Source organism: Mus musculus, chromosome 8 (genome assembly GCF_000001635.26).
Source record: "Mus musculus strain C57BL/6J chromosome 8, GRCm38.p6 C57BL/6J".
Taxonomy (NCBI): domain Eukaryota; kingdom Metazoa; phylum Chordata; class Mammalia; order Rodentia; family Muridae; genus Mus; species Mus musculus.
The window spans coordinates 35,371,581-35,389,528 of record NC_000074.6 but is presented as its reverse complement, the minus strand read 5'-3'; the positions used below and the strand labels follow the sequence as shown (position 1 = coordinate 35,389,528).

General features: G+C 46.1%; 1 protein-coding gene across 5 annotated transcripts; it reads right to left on the bottom strand.

The window, feature by feature from the left end:
* Positions 1–1,389: 1,389 nt before the first annotated feature.
* On the bottom strand, positions 1,390–13,835 carry Ppp1r3b (protein phosphatase 1, regulatory subunit 3B). Of its 5 annotated transcripts, none has more exons than XM_017312797.2 (3): positions 13,588–13,835; positions 12,776–12,962; positions 1,390–5,545 (listed from the first exon to the last, which is right to left on the bottom strand). In XM_017312797.2, the coding sequence occupies exon 3, from the start codon at positions 5,518–5,520 to the stop codon at positions 4,666–4,668; it is 855 nt and encodes a 284-aa protein (XP_017168286.1). In that variant the 5' UTR covers positions 5,521–5,545; positions 12,776–12,962; positions 13,588–13,835; the 3' UTR covers positions 1,390–4,665. The 5 variants fall into 5 exon arrangements, with proteins under 5 accessions (XP_017168286.1, NP_001351380.1, NP_001351379.1 ...); NM_001364451.1 differs by having other exon boundaries at positions 13,724–13,770; NM_001364450.1 differs by lacking the exon at positions 12,776–12,962 and having other exon boundaries at positions 13,588–13,770.
* Between the last annotated feature and the right edge of the window lie 4,113 nt (positions 13,836–17,948).

Below are 17,948 nucleotides of genomic sequence, written 5' to 3'. Positions count from 1 at the left end.
GTAACTTGGAAGGAAGATTTATTTTGGGACCTGGTTTGGGTCATGGTCAGTTGAAACGAATGCTACGGTCCTTTGGTGAGGCAGAACATCACAGCAGAACTAATGTGGGGGTCCCAAGTAGTTTACTTCAGGGCAGCAGAAAAAGAGGGAGACAGGAAGAGATGCAAGGCAAGAGGTGTGCCCAAAGGCGCCCTTCCCCTCTTGTGATTTACATTCTCCAACCAAGCCCCACCTCTTAAATTTCCTACCATCTCCCAAAATAGCAAGGCTAACTTGAGACCAGTCTGAGAGACATTTCACATTCAAGCCACAGGATCTATAGATGGAGCGCATGGCTGAATCTACATACTAACTGCACAACTCTTGCTCCTGCTACCATTCCACAGCTCTGCTGCTTGGGTTTTCCCAGGGGGAGGCTGCAGGCTGCAGACACTTCACCCCTCCCACTCCCCCTTCCCCTGCAAACCTCCCTCTCCTTTTTTTTTTGTTTTTTTGTTTTTTGGTCTTTTTTTGTTTTTGTTTGTTTGTTTTGTTTGCTTGCTTGCTTTGTTTTTAAGTTCTGGAATTGTTTTAATGTGGCGAATGCCAGGATGAGTGCACCAGAGTTGAATGGAACCGCACAGTTCTGTCAGTGAGCTCTTCCGGTTCCAGTTCGTTACATTGCAGAAACCTGGGCACAGTCGCTTCTTTCCAGAGGATTCGGATAGCCAGGGATCAGGAGGCTAGGTCTACAAGTTGATGGAACTGGAGGAGCCTTGCTGGGAGGTTGTGGGTAGGAACATAGCAAAGGGATAGCTGTGTAGGGACGCCAAGGCTCTGCCTCATTGACTCGGAGCCTATAGCAAAAACCTTGGCCTTTAAATAATCAGGGCCAGGGGTTGGGGTGGTGGGTAGCGTCCCTTTGTTTTTTTGAACTTCTGAAAATCTCACGCAGGGTACACATCTGCATTCAATGGTGGAGGATAGGCCACACCAGCAGATGGTTTCTTTTCCTGGTTACCGAGTCTTTGTGATGGAGAAGTTCAAAGCTGAGAGCGCCATAGATAGTTTACCCAGGACTGTCTGAATCCACACGCTTGTCTGCTCTACCTTCCGAGAGGGAGGGAAGAAGCAAGAGTCGGGAACTTGGATGACTAGGATCCATAGAGGACAATAATCACCTCTGTCCCTCCTCTCTGGTTCTAGGTGAAGGCTCCATCACCTGCCTTCACTGCCAGATAGCTTAAAGCACTGGTCCCCTCCCCACCCTGCAAGCCTTCCAGCTTTTCATATCCACTGAATACAACCTGTACCTTAAAAAATACAAAGACATGTATAGAAAAAAAAAATCATTGACTTAAAATATGCTTCCCCTTCTTCCAACGCTAAAAATAGAAGGAATAGTTTTCATTTTCTTTTCTTTCTATATTTATTACGTTTTTGCTTTTGAGATACAAAGAAATCATTCTCTTCCACCACACACACACACACACACACACACACACACACACACACACACACACACACACACACATCCATTCTTGTGATTTTTTTTAAAGTGCATTTCCCCTCTACCAATGTATACAAAAATATGTCTTACAAACATGCAGAAGTTTCTGAACAAGGCACATGTAGGCATACAATGACGACAAGCCCGTCAGTTGAATGTTCACATTAAAGCAAAAGTGTAACATCATCACGTGTGCACTCTAGAAGTCCACGTGCCCCAGGGGCCTCTGGGAACTGCAGCAAAACCGTGGAAACACTCACAGCTTTGCTGATGGAGCTGGAGGCATCTCACAGAACCTCAGCAAGAGAAATGTCTTTGAGTGACTCTGGACGATCCCGTTAGAGGTAAGATCCCAGAATTTCGGGAACATCTTATCTGCAGTTTCTGTGATCATGCCAGGAGATGCGGCTGAGTGCAGATTTCCCAGAATCAGGAGCCACCAAGCTTACATCTCAGGGATAAAATAACTCCCACCATTGACTCAAGTTGCTTTAGTTTCTGCAGAACTACAGACTTCCATTATGCCTTCCTAGCTTTCTAGAGAAAATATTCTTACAACACTCAAACGGCTTCTTACAAGAAACATGTCTTATGGTCTAGCTTATTTATTGTACCCATTTTGCCAAAGCACCCCAGGGAATTTGGGGAAATAAATATGGAACAAAGAATGGGGTTGCCTTCCCTTCCTGGATCACAATGTCTGGGGATTAGGATCCATCCATCATCCTAGCCAAGAACTGCATGAAGACAGACCTCCAGGTCAAACTTGCCGTGGGATCTTCAAGCAAGGGGCCTGTCGTCTTCTGAGCTGCGTAAATTTGTCTACAGTGGTGAACTCTGAACAATGCATAGAGTTTCTAAATGCAGCTCCCGAGGCTATCTCAGAGTCATGGGACAGACTGGGTCAAAAGAAGGAGGGCTGTATTGGAGGCAGAAAGCAGAAGGAAGACTCTTCTGTCTCTGAGTGACAGCCTTGATAAGGAAGTCAAGCACAGCCCACGGACTGCTTCAAGGGAAGGGTCCTGGTGAGCAGGCAAAGGCACAACATGCCCCTGGAGCTGAGCAGTGGGTGTGCACCCCAGGTGTGCTGGCTGGGGGGCTTTCAAGCAGTGCTCGTGAGCAAGAAAGCTGGGGCAAATCTGGGCAAAAGGGGGTGAGGGTATGTCTGCTTTAGGAGGGACATATAACATGGAATTACCATATTTTATATTTTGACTCGGAATGTCTGAAGATCATCCATACCACTGAACAGATTCCATTCCGTACCTCGCCCCCGCCCCCAGCCATTTTATGATCTTTAGTCTGCATCTATGTAAGAAACAGTGCCCTTGGCTGCCTTCCTTCTTAACACACAATGCATGACCCATAGAGAGCAGTTTTGCTTTCTATCCAATTTCAACCTAGCTGCTCTGGTCAACAAATCCGGAACATTTAAAGTACACCCATCTAGGAGATACATGGCCTGCTTAGATAAAACACAAACTCCTGGCCCCAGCTTCAGCCTCATGGCACAAAGATGATTTCCTCACAGATAATCAGCATGCAATCCCAGATCGCCACCCATCTGGGAGAGGCACAATATACAAAGCACAGATTACAGACTAGTACCAGTTTTAGGAATAAGAAATCATAGAAAATAACATTTAAAAAGTCAAAACATTTGAATCTTCAAAAGTGAAAAAGTTAAGATAAAAAATAAACCACACATGCTAGGATTAAAAACATTTGATGTCTGCCTGATGCTAACTTATAAAGCCAGAGGGCACAGGGCTACGTCCAGTGGCCCCCACCTCCGAAACCATGAGACTCTGCTCCTTTCTGTCTTGTCTCAGGGAAACATCACTTCAGTAAGGAAATGAAACAGGCATCTTTTATCAAACTTCCAAAACAAAACAACACCCCTAATTCTACAAACTCGCATTTAAAAAAATCTCCCCTATAATTCTAATTTGCCCTAGAGAAAAATCACAGGGTTTGGGGGTTCACCCAAGGGTAAGAACTCCAGGAGTCTCACGCTAGCGTATGAAAGCGCATTGCACTCCAATATGGTTAAGAAAACTTCATCTGATACCTCAGAGTTGACAAACATTTAAAATAACATAGAAAAACGTGAGGTTTTTCTCCCCTATCTTTTTATAATACACACCATAAATAAAAACACCCGATCAATGTCCTTGGGGGTTCATAAAGCATCCTGAATATGAATATATATCTAAGCACAGTCTGGAGGACTCGAGGAGATGCCAGTCTTGCTATTTGAAAGCCTCAGACAAGGCACTGAAGTGGAGGCTCCAGGAGACATGAGAGCTATGACTCTCTTCAAACACAAACAGTTCACACACACCGGCCAGGCAAGTGGAAATGCATCTTGTCATTGAGTCCTCTTCTGGTAACTCCGGGTGAAACGGTGCTTCAAAAGCTCCCCCAACATCCAAGAGGAAAAGCTAAAAGTTCAGACTGTCCCACCTTGTCCCAGTGCTGTACCCTGTGACCCCACATGGGAACCAATGACTTTCTAGTAACTAATATGTTGCTCTCTTCTGGAATATAAAGGAGGGGTCAGGAGGAGAGAGGGGGGAGGGAATGCCTATCCCAGACACGAGCTACTTATTTGCTTTGTCTCTCTTGTCCAGATCACTGGATAGACTGTAGCGGGAGGAAGTGTAGTGAAAGAGCTCGCACAGAAAGCGCCCGCCCCCGGCCCTCTTCTGAGGCTGCTGGGTATCAATCAGGCCAGTGTGTCCCAGAACTGAGGTGGCTCCCTTCGGAGTACTCGTGGAATGAAGGAGACGCATGGAAAGCCATGAGCGGGGACAGGACCTCGAGGTCAATGGTAAGGCTGGAGATTGGTTTCTGGGTGACTTTCAGAGTCCAAGTGTGGAAGAGAGGCCAGCTTCCTCTGTCCTTGCCAGCTTGGCTCCTCTCCAGACCCTTCTGGCACCATCCTGCGCATTCCCTTGTGGCCAACCCGGATGCCACAGAGGATCAGCACCGCTCCACTCCTCTGAGCAAGAAACCGGGTGTGATGGAAACACGCTGGACTTGCTGGTTTAAGAAAAAGGTGAACAGGAGCCTGTCTTTTCAAAAACCACGCCTAGTGGCAGTTCAACTTTCCTCTGGCCTTCCGTTCTCTCGCCTCCATCTTGATCTGAGCCACGGACTGTCACCTGCAGTCACTAGTAGTAGGGCCCCAGCTTTTCATATCCCAGATAACTAGGCCACTCTGGAAACAGGCCAAAGGAACACCGAGGGCTCCCAAACTGGTCAAAAGAGATTCCAAAATCTGGTCCATTGTACGGCTCAATCTTTCCCGGAGAGGATCGGAGTTCAGCCCGGGTGATCCTGTAGTTTTTGCCTTTGTTGCTGTCCCAGTACGCCTGGCCGTTACACTCGTAGCACACGGCAAACTCCATTCTTTCGTAAGACTGAATTTTCTCGGGTAAGCTGATGTCAAAGGAGAATGTGTCCCTGTCTGAACCAGCGTAAGTGTCCTTCACATACTGACAAGGGAAATCTGTGAAGCTTTTCCAGGTGTCAAATGTCATCCTGATCTTCACAACCTTCTCGAAGGCCAGGTTCTGGACCTTCACGGTGCCCGCGATGGCCTTATCCTTCAGCACACAGTTTTCTAGGCAGACGTGGTTGGTCTGAAGGCGATTTCTGAAGTCTAAGTAATCTGCGGAAGGCTGCGGAAAATCCAAAACAAAGCTCTCGCTCTCTGCTGTCGTCAGACTCACGATGTTGTCTAGGAGCTCGGTGATGTTAAAGGGAATATCTAGTGGGTCATCGAATTCCGAGAACACTTTCACCATTGTCAGGGCCAGCCCCTGGTTGTCGGCGAAGGACACCCGCTTCTTCACCTTCTTCTCCTGCACTGCGGGGGCCACCATTCCACTGGCTTCATCCTTGCTGCCCAGCTGGATACAAGGCCTCAGGGGCTTGCTCAGTTTGGGGGAGATCTTGAAGGTGAAGCGCTCTCTGCGTAAAGAAGGGGCCATACTGCTGTAGCTGTATTGGATGTCCACAGCCATCACGCTAGGCGAGCCGGCTAGCAGTCTGGGAAAGGGGAGATGAGAGAAAACAGCAAAGAGGTCAGATAGATGCTTAAACCCGCATTCTGGCAGGGACAGGCAAACAATGTTGCCTTTCATCTGGGCTCTCTGCTCCCCTGTGGTCTCACAGGACCCAGGTTTCTGCAAAGACTGTGTGGAAGGGAGCATAACCTGGGGGGAGGGGGGAGAGGCTGGGGGAGGGGATGGAAAAAGAAGCTAAGGGTAAAACCAACAAAGACAAGACTATGGGATTCAACAGTTTGAAGGCTAATCCATTGGCTTTTCTGCCAGGATGCTAATACACCACAGAGAAGAATGAAAGGCATTAAGAATCAGAGTTTTCTGTCAGGTCCATGAGGGAGCCCGCCCTTCATCCTAGCACTTGGGAAGCAGAGTCGGGTGGATTCTGAATTCGAGGCCGGCCTGGTCTACAGATTGAGTTTCAGGGCTACACAGAGAGATCCTTTCTTGAAAACAAAAGAATATGGTTTCCTATTGCTTGCAGATTTACTTATTTGACCAAAAGATACCCACCCCCTTTTGGAGTATAGACCCAACGAACAATTGATCTGAGAATAGTTTTTGCTATACACTGTAGACTATTATTTGACAAGTAAAACTTCTATATTTCCAGACTGGTGAGATAGCTCAGAGAAATCCCTGAGACCCACATTGTTGATAGAGGAAACCAGTACCCACAAGTTGTCCTCTGACTTTTACACACGCTGCGTGGAGCACAAGAACCCATACTAAATAAATAAATAAATGCAATAGAGATGCTGTTTTGACGTATGGACACATTGTGGGATGGCTGACACACTTAACATGCATTTCCTCACGTACTTGGGAGGTGTGGTGAGAATATTTAAAAATCTACCCTAAGCAATTTTCAGATACACACTGTTATTAATGATGGCCTCCGTGATGATGCAATGGGTCTCTTGAATGTGCTCCTTTGGAATTAAAGATTCATATCTTTGGATAGATAGTTCCCCAGTTTCTCGGGGTGCTGCACCTTGCAGTCGCTGTTCTATTACATATTCAGTGAGCTCATCCTCTTCAGGTTCTACATGAATTGGTCTCCTTGACTCTCTGTAGCCAGCTTACTGCACTTAGCGCGGTGCCCGCCAGGTTCCTCTCCATGCCTCAACAATGACGCCACTTCATTCTTGTCTGTGATTGAACATCAAGCACTCCACTGTCTATGCACACCACATGGTCTTTGTGCATTCATCCCCTGAGAGACACTTAGCTAGGTTTCATATCTGGGCTCTGAGTATTGCTACATGAATACGGGACTATAAATGTCACCTCAACATCCTGATTGCCTATCCCTTGAATGCACACCCTAAAGTCGGTGGATCATGTAGTCATCTTTTTAAAAAGATTTATTTATTTATTTATTTATTTATTTATTTATTTATTTATTTATTTAATGTATGTAAATATACTGTTGCTCTCTTCAGACACACCAGAAGAGAGGACATCGGATCCCATTACAAGATGGTTGTGAACCACCATGTGGTTGCTGGGAATTGAACTCAGGACCTCTGGCAGAGCAGTCAGTGCCCTTAACCACTGAGCCATCTCTCCAGCCCTAGTCACTTTATTTTTAATTTTTTTTTAAAGAAACACCATGGTATTTTCTGTAGTGGCTGCGTTATCTTTTTGAAAGATAACCATCCTAATAGGTATAACGTATGATCTCTTAGTGGCCTGAATAATAAATACTGACTTAATCCAGTACAAAAGCGTCAAACTTGTTACACAAATATTGACTTGGTGTTTACCAAGCACTATGCTATTATACACTGAGACCTGTTGGTCAGAGTGGACACAGAGTTACTGTCACCAAACTTACGGGAGGTCTGAGTGCTCTGGCAGACCTTTCTTTAGAGAAAGGATGAGCGTTCATTGCTTCATACCGTGACATACAGGCAGATGTTTGCCTTGTCTACAGGTAATAACAGTTGTCAGAAGAATTAAAAGCAGTCCAGAGGTGGTGGTGGCCAAGGCAGCACTGGGGAAGCAGAAACAGGCGAATCTCTGAGTTTGAGGCCAGCCTGGTCTACAGAGCGAGTTCCAGTCTGGACTACACAGAGAAACTGCCTCAGAAACAAACAAACAACAAAGATAAATAAGAAAGAAAGAAATAAAAAGCAGATGTAATCACACTAGACATTAAGTTAATTTAAACCATATTTTTCTATAAGTGAAAATATAAACCCCAAAAGATTACAAACTGGGAAATTATTTTTCAAAAAACATGACAATTAGGTGTTATTAACTTCAAATACAGAGTTCTTACAAAGCAGGAACAAAGTCAAATAGTTCACACAGGAGAAAGAGCAAAGAAAAAGAGCCTTAGCAGATGTTAGGATAAAACAATTATAAGTGGCTCACAGATATGCAAACTACCCAGTCTTAAGGGTAATGTAGGAAATTCGCTGGAAGTTGGATGAGATGGTCCTCGCCTGTAACCCAAGCTACCCCAAAGGCTGAGTGAGGAAGCCTGCAAGGTCAACGCTTGCCTGGACTGTATAGGGAAACTATTTACAGTAAATTAGTTAAATTCAAACATAGGGAAAATTTATATTAGAAATGCCTGCCTTTACCTAATGGATTAGGAAAGAATTATAATGCAAAAGATTTTTTTTCTTATCAAAATTGGCATAATCTAAATGTTCTTATCATTTTCACTCCAATAGCACATGAAACATCATATACCATAAATAAATAATTAAAATATAAATGAAACTAACAGAAAGGAAAATAATGAGAATGCCTACTAAGGATACCTCGTAAAAATCAATCTTTCCATATCCATATCATTTAATTTTATACCACTAATTTCATTTTTTGTAAAAGTATTTAAATGGCATGGACATTCTTATTTATGTTTTGGACTTTTGCTTTAAAAAAAAAGTTTATTTATTTTATATATGTAAGTATACTGTCATCTTCAGATACACCAGAAGAGGGTATCAGAACCCATTACAGATGGTTGTGAGCCACCATGTGGTTGCTGAGAATTGAACTCAGGGCCTCTGGAAGAGCGGTCAGTGCTCTTAACCTCTGAGCCATCTCTCCAGCCTGTATTTTTGGTTTTGAGAGAGGGCTCACTAAATAACTCTGGTTAACCTAGAACTAGATATGTACACCAAGCCAGCCCCAAATTCAGAGATCTGCCTGCCATTCCCTCTGCCTCTGCTTCCTGAGTGCTGGGATTAGAGGCATGGGCCACTGTGCCTAGCTATTTTTTTTTTCTTGTATTGTTAATGTGAAAAAGAGCAGACAGAGTTGTACACAAATACCAGATATGAGAGAAAAGATTATGGATATAGAAATTGTGTAGAGACACAGTCTGCTCTTGGTTTTGTTTCCCATGGAATCAGCTCTTGGTAGTCAATTGTGGTTCAAAAATATTAAGATGAGAATTTCATGAGTAAGCAACTAATGAGTTTAAATTGTGCGCCATTCATTCTGAGCTACATGAGGCCAGCCCACTCCTTTCTTCAGGAGCCAATTGCCCCTTAGCCAACATAGCCATGATGTATCCATTTGCCACCAGCCCATCAGGGACTTTTTCAGCCATCTCGGGTATCAGACAGTTGCAGTCTCAAGGTTGCTCACTTTATTTTATGACCCAAAAGCACAAGAGCGGCTATGTAAATGAGGCACTTGGGCATTTAACAGGGAGATGACCTCTGGAGCTGTGTGGGGGTGGGGGTGGGGGGGATACTGCAGAAAGGAAATTCAGAGTACTCGGGGCTTGTGGCTGCCTGGAACCTTGTTACGTATGTGTTGTGGGTAGGTAGCAGGGACCATTTCTAAGGTTAAAAATGTCAACCGATGCATATAACATGCTTCCTTAAAGTGTTTCCTGCTTTGTGTTTCCTTATGTCTTCTAAAACAATACTGCTTCTATGATCAGGAAGAAAAAAACGAAGCTTAAGAAAACTTTCCAAACCGCTCTGACACCTCACTAAAGCTGTCTGCTTTTTTATTCTCCTTACAAAGGCAGATTTACAGGACACTTAACAGTGGTCTCAGCTGAAGAAGCTAGTGATGATCAAACCTGGATTCAAATCTCAAATCTGGCCGGGTGGCGCTCGCTTTTAACCCCAGCACTTAGGAGGCAGAGGCAGGCAGATTTCTGAGTTCGAGGCCAGCCTGGTCTACAAAAGTGAGTTCCAGGAAAGTCAGGGCTATACAGAGAAACCCTATCTCGAAAAACAAACAAAACCAAAAAAAAAAAAAAAAAAAAACCAAACAAACAAACAAACACAAAACAATAAAAAACGAGAAAAGGGGGGAGAGAACAAGCCTCCCTCTCTCCTCCTCTCCTCTCCTCTCCTCCCCTCCCCTCTCCTCCCCTCCCCTCTCCCCTCCCCCACCCCTCCCCTCCCCTCTCCCCTCCCCCACCCCTCCCCTCTCCTCTCCTTTCCTTTCTTTTCCTTTCCTTTTTTAAAGATGCATTGGTCTTATGGGTATAAGAAGCCTGGTTATCTTGTTTTGCCTCTGAATCTGTGCACTTTCCCAAGTGGCCATGGCTAAGGTCTGCTTGTACCCGCAAAGCCCATATCTCACTACTTCCCTTCCAGTGAAGGAAGTAAGCCAGAGAAAAAGCTCCAGAGAGAATTTGCTGGGTCTGGTCTGGTCTGGTCTCAGGGCTGTGCACACACAAGGCGGTTCCTAGAGAGGGAAACTCTAACTGAACTAGCTTTACACACGATCAATGGGCTGACCAACTCAATTTTTTTTAAAGGATTCATAACTTAACAAATTGAGTTATTCATATCCACTGCAAAATGTTGTTAGAAATATTCTTCCCTTTTCAACTTTAAGGTAGGTATTTCTTATTCTGTTTAAATATGCATTAAAACTGAACACCAGTTGCATAATGGCATGTGGTCCACATTCCCGACTTCCCCACTGCCCACCCTTGAAAAGCTGGGAGTGAATGGGGGAGAGGTGTTCACCCCTGCTAGGCACTTACTTCCTCCTGACTTGAGTCAGCACAAGGATTAGAGTCCCTCTGCAGGTCCTCCAAGCTCTGGGACCAGCCTCAGGCATGCCTAGCAAATGCTGAAAGGTTTCTCTGAAGCAGCTTGGTAGAAAATGGTGGGAAATTCTCAAGTGGAGGCGGAATACCAAAGCATGCTAAAGACTCTGCTGCCCACTTACCACCCAGGAGAGCACACTCTTGTGTTCTAGTCCCGCAGGCTCGGGAGCTGAGGCCATTGGTGAAGTTGTACTATTGGAGCCTAGCATGTAAACTCACCATGGCAGCTCCCTTTATTATTAAACTGTAAGAACGAGCTGAATTGACGGTGGAGAGACAAGTTTCTATTCAGAGCCTGAGCTCAGGAGACAGTCCCAATAACATTTTCAAGAACTTTTTTTTTGCAAGATTCTTCCATGAGAGGCAAATGTGAGTGAGGTTCTTCTGATAGCCCAGGAGTTACCACTGGGACTCCTGCCCTGCGGAATTGCGTAAGCAGTCCTGGCTTGGAAACCCTTCTTTTTTTCCCTCTGGGTATCATCATCATTACAGGTTAAGGACATTTACCCTTGTGGCCTCTATCAAGGGTGCGATGTGGCAGTGGGTTGTCCTCACAGAACATTCCAGCTTTTATTAACCTCATGCTCATCCAAGAACTGGTGTAGTAAAGTGCTTGTGTGAGTTTAGCTTTCCTGACTCTCAGCTATGGATGTCTCAACAGGACTGTGACAGTGATGATGGCCACTTAGAAGTACTTTCCAGAAACCGAGACAGTCCACCAATAGTTAAGTCCCCTAAAGGAAGGCAGCTGGACAGGTGCTTGAGGAAACATCTTCACAGCCACACACTCGTGTATGTACTGAAGTCCTTATTCTGTCTCCAACACTGCCCCAGGCTTTCCTTCTACCGAGGAAACAGGCAGTAGCAGAGACCACCGATGCACATTTGAGCCGGTAAAGCGACACAGGACCTGGACACAGTTGCAGGACAGGATCCCAGGAGCCTAAGGAGCTGTTTCCCAAGAACAATCACACACCCTGCTTTCACGTGGGTGCCTCAGAAGTCAACTGCCTCTGAAGAGAGCTTGGGCCAGGTTTGGGACGCTTGCAGAAATACCTTCTGTGTCCTACTGAAATAATGTGGTCTTTCAAGATGCTGCCAGCCTTAGAAGGCCAGTAATATTTCTTTTAAGCTTGACAAGTCTGAACAGAAAAACAAAAACAAAAAACCAAAAAAAAAAAAAAAAACCAAAAACCAAAAAAAACAAAAAACAAAACAAAACAAAACAAAACAAAAAAAACCAAAACCCACAACCTGCCTAGCTTCAGGCAGTTGAGCGACTGAGTTTCTGACTGAGACCTTCTTTCTGCAACTCTTCCTCGCTGATGTCAAAACCAAGTTAACAATAACCCACCGCAACACTACATTAGATAAATATCCTCAACCAATTCAAGACACCACCATCCACTCCTCCCCCCCCCTTTCAGCAAATCTCGGTTCTCTCCCCAAATGTCTAGCTGATACTTTTATATGTATGAAGTTGACATTGGCCCCCTTTTGTATACAGACCCTAATTATTACAGTTTTAATGTATACACCCCTCAATCCTTGAAGAGAAATGTTTTTGAATAGGGCCGCATAATGAGCAGTCAGGTAGCTTTGAATGAGGCAGCCCACACCAGCTAATAAGGGCCAAAGACAGCAAGAAGCTCAGGCCTAAGAAGGCCTCTGCCCAGCTGAGCTTTAACAAACGAAGAACTCTCCGGGTTTAAGGGTTTCTTCTGAGGTCACTTGCAGCTTTGACCTTCAAGGTTGCTAATAGGGCCCCGATGCTTCTCTTTCTACTAACTTTCCCCTAAATGGCCCTAGTTTACTTCAGCTGTCTCTACTTTCTCCCTGGCTCCTGGACGTTCTTGCCAAAGGGACCAGTTCCTTCCCTGCCTAGGCTGAAGAAGCCTTTCTTTCTCCTGGACCCGCAAGCTGAGACAGGGCCACATTCCAGCAACTCTGCAAGTTCCCCCACTCAAGTCTTTTTCAACTTTCTCTGTTTCCCCGTGGGCCTGCCATCCCCTGTTCTGAAGCTGCCGTCCGGTTCAGAGCCTCTCCTCTGGGTTCAAAACGGTAGCTGTGAACAAGTCCCTGGGGGAAGGTCAGCGAGTCCCCATCCCACCAGACACAGGGTGTGCCTGCACCCGCCCTCGCCCCAGCTTAGACTGGGTCTGCACCTACCTCTCCCGGCGGCGCCGCAGCCGGGGCCGCTGCTCGCTGGCCTCATGGGAGAGCCTGAGAGAAGTGTCAGGGTTGATTGCTGCCACTGAACTACGTGAGCGTCGGGGTGTCCCGGGGGTAGGGCCTGGGCTTAGTTCCCGGAGACGAACAAGGAGGAGGAGCCCAAGTTATCACATCAGGGCGGGACCTGGCGGCGGGACAGCCCAGATGGGGGCAGCGCCTCGCGAGCACCCCCACGCGGGCTGCCCCGTTCCCGGGTGGAGCTCGCCTCGAGCCCATTGCCTTCCGAGACCCGAGACGACACAGCGTGTGCCTCTTGCCTGTGTGCAGCAAAAGGAGATCTGAACCTAAGTGGGGAGTAGTAGGGACTGGTCCGCACTACTTGATGGAGTCAGGGCTGGGACACGGGTTTCTCGCGTCTATTTCGTAACGGGAAACTGAAGCCCCGGGAGCTTGTATTTGGACTCCAGATTCTGCCACAAAAAACTAGAATTATCTTCCAAAGTGTCACATCTCAGGTTGGGGATGTGCCACGTTAGGACTCGAGACATCCTTTCTGTTCAGGACACGTTTCGCAGGCTAACTCGCTTAGGGATCTCGGGGGTCCCCTCTAGGCTCCATCCCAGCTCCGGTGCCTGAGATGTTTCTGCACGCTGAAGCGACAAGCCACCCGAGCCCAGCTAGGGGATTCTACTACCTGGGAGTCAGTGTTAGTGGGACAAATGGTAAGTGTCGGAGAACTCCCCCGCGTGCCCCTCACCGCAGATTTCCTGGCTCTGGACCTTGAACTAGAGGCTTGAGGAGGTACGTACCCGGTACCACTCTTGAGTACGGAGGGGAGACCCTTCAGCCCGCCCCACCATCTGAGCTGGGTGACAGTGACAGCAACCACGACGGCAAAAGTGGGGCAGGCACTCGGCTTGGTCCACGCAACAGCAGCCCTCTCACCTGCTCACTGGATTGCAGCACTCTGGATTCCAGCTCCAGCAATCTGTGGCTCACTTTAACTTTCCAGCCACCTCTCCCCACTAAGGGTGCTATCCAAGACCACCTTACCCCCACCCCCACGTGAACGCAGGACTCAGCCAATGAGCTTCCGGGACATGAGCCGCAGACCAATAGCTACACTTGGGGCGAACAGCACTCTACCACGTGATCTGCAGTGTGTGGCGAGTGACAGGGCTGGAGTCCAGGATCTGGGAAGGGGACAGCGGGTCACAATTTCATCAGGAACCGGGGTACCCATGCCAAGGGGTGGAGGCGATTTCCTACGGTAGAAGGTCCGGCTGTAGAGAGACGGACTGAGGAGCACAGGCTGTGTGCAAAGTTCCCCACTGCTAACAAAGTTCTAGCTAGATGGTAGACTCCCAAGTGTGGAAGGCAGTGTTGTCTTTCCTTTGGCCCCTCCTTCTCCCGCCCTCTTAGGACAAAAAGCCCCAGGGTTCACAGATGGCCATGACCTTCTCAGAATGCCCAGAAGCAAGTGTTCTCTCCCCATTTTGATTTTATCTGCAGCAGTAGTGTCCCAAGCATTCACTGGATCTTGCTTTTGTGGCTGTTACTCTAGCAAAATCTTTCCCTTAGCGATGTTATCTGGCAGAAGAGCATGACTCTCATGCTCACAGTACTGCACAGGTGAGAGAGGATTAGTAAGGTGGGTGTGTTTAGGAAACAGCCTGACTTCGGTCCATACAGTAGCCTGGAGTTCTATACAGGGTCTGAACACTTTAGGAAACAAGGATTCCTCTTGGGAAACCTATGGCCCTGAGCAGCCACTTGAGTGAGGTAGGCTCATGGTTTTCTACCTTTAATGACTAGTGAAAATTTGGGAAGTTGCTAATTGATACAGGATTGCCAACTTTACAAAGTGTTAAGTCAACACACTAAAACAAACAAATCTACCACCCGCCCTTTCTGTTTTGAAACAGCCTCTTATTACATAGCTCCAGCTGATCTCCAACTTAACCCTGTAGTACAGGCTAGCTGCAAACTCATAGCCTTCCTGGGTTATAGGCACGCACCACCACTTACTGACTTTTTTTGTTAAGTTTTTGGTTTTTTTGGTTTTTTTGACAAGGCTTTTGTGTGTAGCCCTGGCTATCCTAGAACTCACTCTGTAGACCAGGTTGTCCTTGAACTCAGTGAAAGAGAGAGAGAGAGAGAGAGAGAGAGAGAGAGAGAGAGAGAGAGAGAGAGAGAAGAGAGAAGAAGAAGGAGGAGGAGAAGGAGGAAGAGGAGGAGGAGGAGGAGGAGGAGGGGAGGGAGGAAGGGAGGGAAGGAAGGAGGGGAAGATGGGGTCGGGGGAGACACATGGCTACTGGGTCCAGTGGAGAAGGTTGATTGTAGATGTGAAGGAGAACATAGCCATAGGCAGAGACATCTGGGAGAGTCCAGAGCAAATGTGACCCTGAGCTAGGCTACGTGAGGAGAGGAGGGAGGGGAGAGGAGAGACCAAAAGACCAGGAGGATAAAGGGTAAATGAAAAGACTCAAGTAACAAAAATGCCTAGACAGCTTTTATAGGGAAGGGCAGCTTGGGGAAGGGCAACCCAGTCCCTGGGCTGAGAAGTTCTGGTTGGGGTAGGGCATTAGAAGAACCTAATGACCATGTTTCCTTTGATATGTTAAATAGTCACCTTAGTTAGCCACTTGTTCCGGGTTTAGATCTAATACTCAGAGATCTGCCTGCCTCTGCTTCTTGAGTGATAGGTGTGTGTGTCACCTGGCCCAGCTACCCCTGACTTTAGAAAAGTATTCTTGCTTTGAGAACAACAGGACACAAGAAGATCATTATTCATTAACTCCTATTGGATGCATTTAGACTTATGGAAATTGACTGTTTAATATGATTTGGGGGCAGTTTACACTAAGGGATATAGGAGCAGCTTTCAATATGAGTAGACATGCAAGTTTATAACACTAATGGGTTATACTCATCTGATACAAGTGTAAGCATCCCCAGCCCAACTATCAGGGGGCCTTCCTCTCTTCCTGATGGGTAAATGTATAAAGGGCCACCTGTGGATCTGCTATTGCCAACTGAAAATCCCCTTGCATTAGCTAAAATTCAAAAGTGAATAAAGCAAAGTTGTATTAGTCAGGGTTCTCTAGAGTCACAGAACTTATGGGTTGTCTCTATATAGTAAGGGAATTTGTGGATGACCCAAAGTCTGTAGTCCAACTCCCCAACAATGGTCAGCAGCAGCTGTGAATGGAAGTCCAAGGATCTAGCAGTTGATCAGTCCCACAGGCAAGCAGGCGAAGAGAACAAATCTTTCTTCTTCCAATATCCTTATGTAGGTATCCAGCAGAAAGTGTGGCCCAGATTAAAGGTGTGTACCACCATGCCTGGACCTAGGACTTGCTTTCTCCAGATGACCTTGAACTCAGAGATCTCCTTGCCTTAGTCTCCTGGGATTCATAGCTACTATGCCTCAAGATCTCCATGCCAAGATCCAGGTCAAAAACTTGTGTCTTCCAGCCTCAAGATCTGGATCACAGGTGAGCCCTCCAATTCTGGATCGTAGTTCATTCCAGATAGAGTCAAGTTGACAACCAGGAATAGCCACTACACAGGTGCTGGCTACAATTCCAAATGAAGTGAGCATGCCACCAGAATGAGCAAAGACAGAGCCAAAAGTATTGCAAAATATATTCAGGCGAGGGGTGATCAGACCCTAGCTGGGAAGAACTTGGAACGAGCAAATATCATTTTATAGTGCGAGGGTTTGGAGTCATCTCTTACATACATCTAGGAAACCGTGGGTAATAATTTTCCTCTGTGGTTCAGCCGACTATTTAAAATCAGGAGAGTGGGCTAAACTTAGTGGTGGGACACCACAGTCTTAGTAGGTAGGAAAGTGGCGTCTATGGGTTTGAGAAGAGCAGTCTTTTTCTACAAATACAATAGAGCTAACTGGGATGTGTCTGGTGGACCTTGGGGCAGACAGCCTAGAGCCTGAGAGCTGGCACCATCCTTAGGATTGTGCCTGTTCTTTCAATGTATGGCAATGAAGAGAAAAGAGAAGGTAGGCACACCAAAGTCCCTCTTAAAACATATAGCATTGAATTGGCCTTAGTTTCACTTATTAAAAATCACCCCTCCCAGAAAAACAAATCAAAAGACTTAGCAGTGGCCAAACATAGAAATGACTCTTCTTCCATAATGTTCCCCCCAAGGCTGTCAGAAGCAACACTGTCTTCTTCCTTGCCCTGGGCATCTGGTGCCTCAGTCCTTATTCGTTTATTCAACAGCAGATTGAGTAGCTGCCATGCAAACCTGCTCTGTAAAATGCTTGCAAACTGATTTAATTCAAGCACACAATAGAAAGTTCATTCACAGATTCACAGCCATTTCTGTGGTGGTACATGCCTTTAATCCCAGAACTTGGAAGGCAGAGACAGGTGGGGCTCTGTGAGTATGAGGCCAACCTGGTCTGCAGAGTGAGTTCCAGGACAGCCAGGTCTACATAGAGAAACTCTATCTCTCTAAATAAACAAACAAACAAACAACAAACCATTCACTGTATTAGTGTGTGTGTATGTATGTATATATATATATATATATATATATATATATGGAAATTAGTCTGCAGTTCAAGTAACCCAACAATGGGCAGCTGTGAATGGAAAGACCAAGAATCTAGTAGTTGCTCAGTCCCAAAGACTGGGTATTTCAGGTTGTCTTCTGTATAAGCTGGGATGCTACAGAAGTAGATTCCAACAGATGTGCTGGCAAGTAAGTGCAAGCAGGCAGAGAAGAATAAAGCCTTCCTTTTTCCATTGTCCTTAAGTAGACCTCCAGCAGAAGGTGTGGCCCAGGTTAAAGGTGTGTACCACCACACCAGGACCTAAACTGTCCAGGGCCACTACATTTTGTTCTCAAGATTCAAGGATAATTTAACATTTACAAATCAACCAATGCAATACATAAGATAACAGAATCAAGGACCATCTCAATAGATAAAGGAGAAGCATTTAACCAAGTTGAATCTTACCTGATGCTAAGAATCATGCAGAAACTATAAAATAAGGAATGTTACAGGCTACATAAGACAGACCTATAACCAAGCAAATGGAGAAAAACTCCATTTTCACAGAAATCAGAAACAAGATAGGTGTTACTATTTCCTCTGCTCCTATTGCATTTACAATCTCAGCTAGGGTAGTAAGAA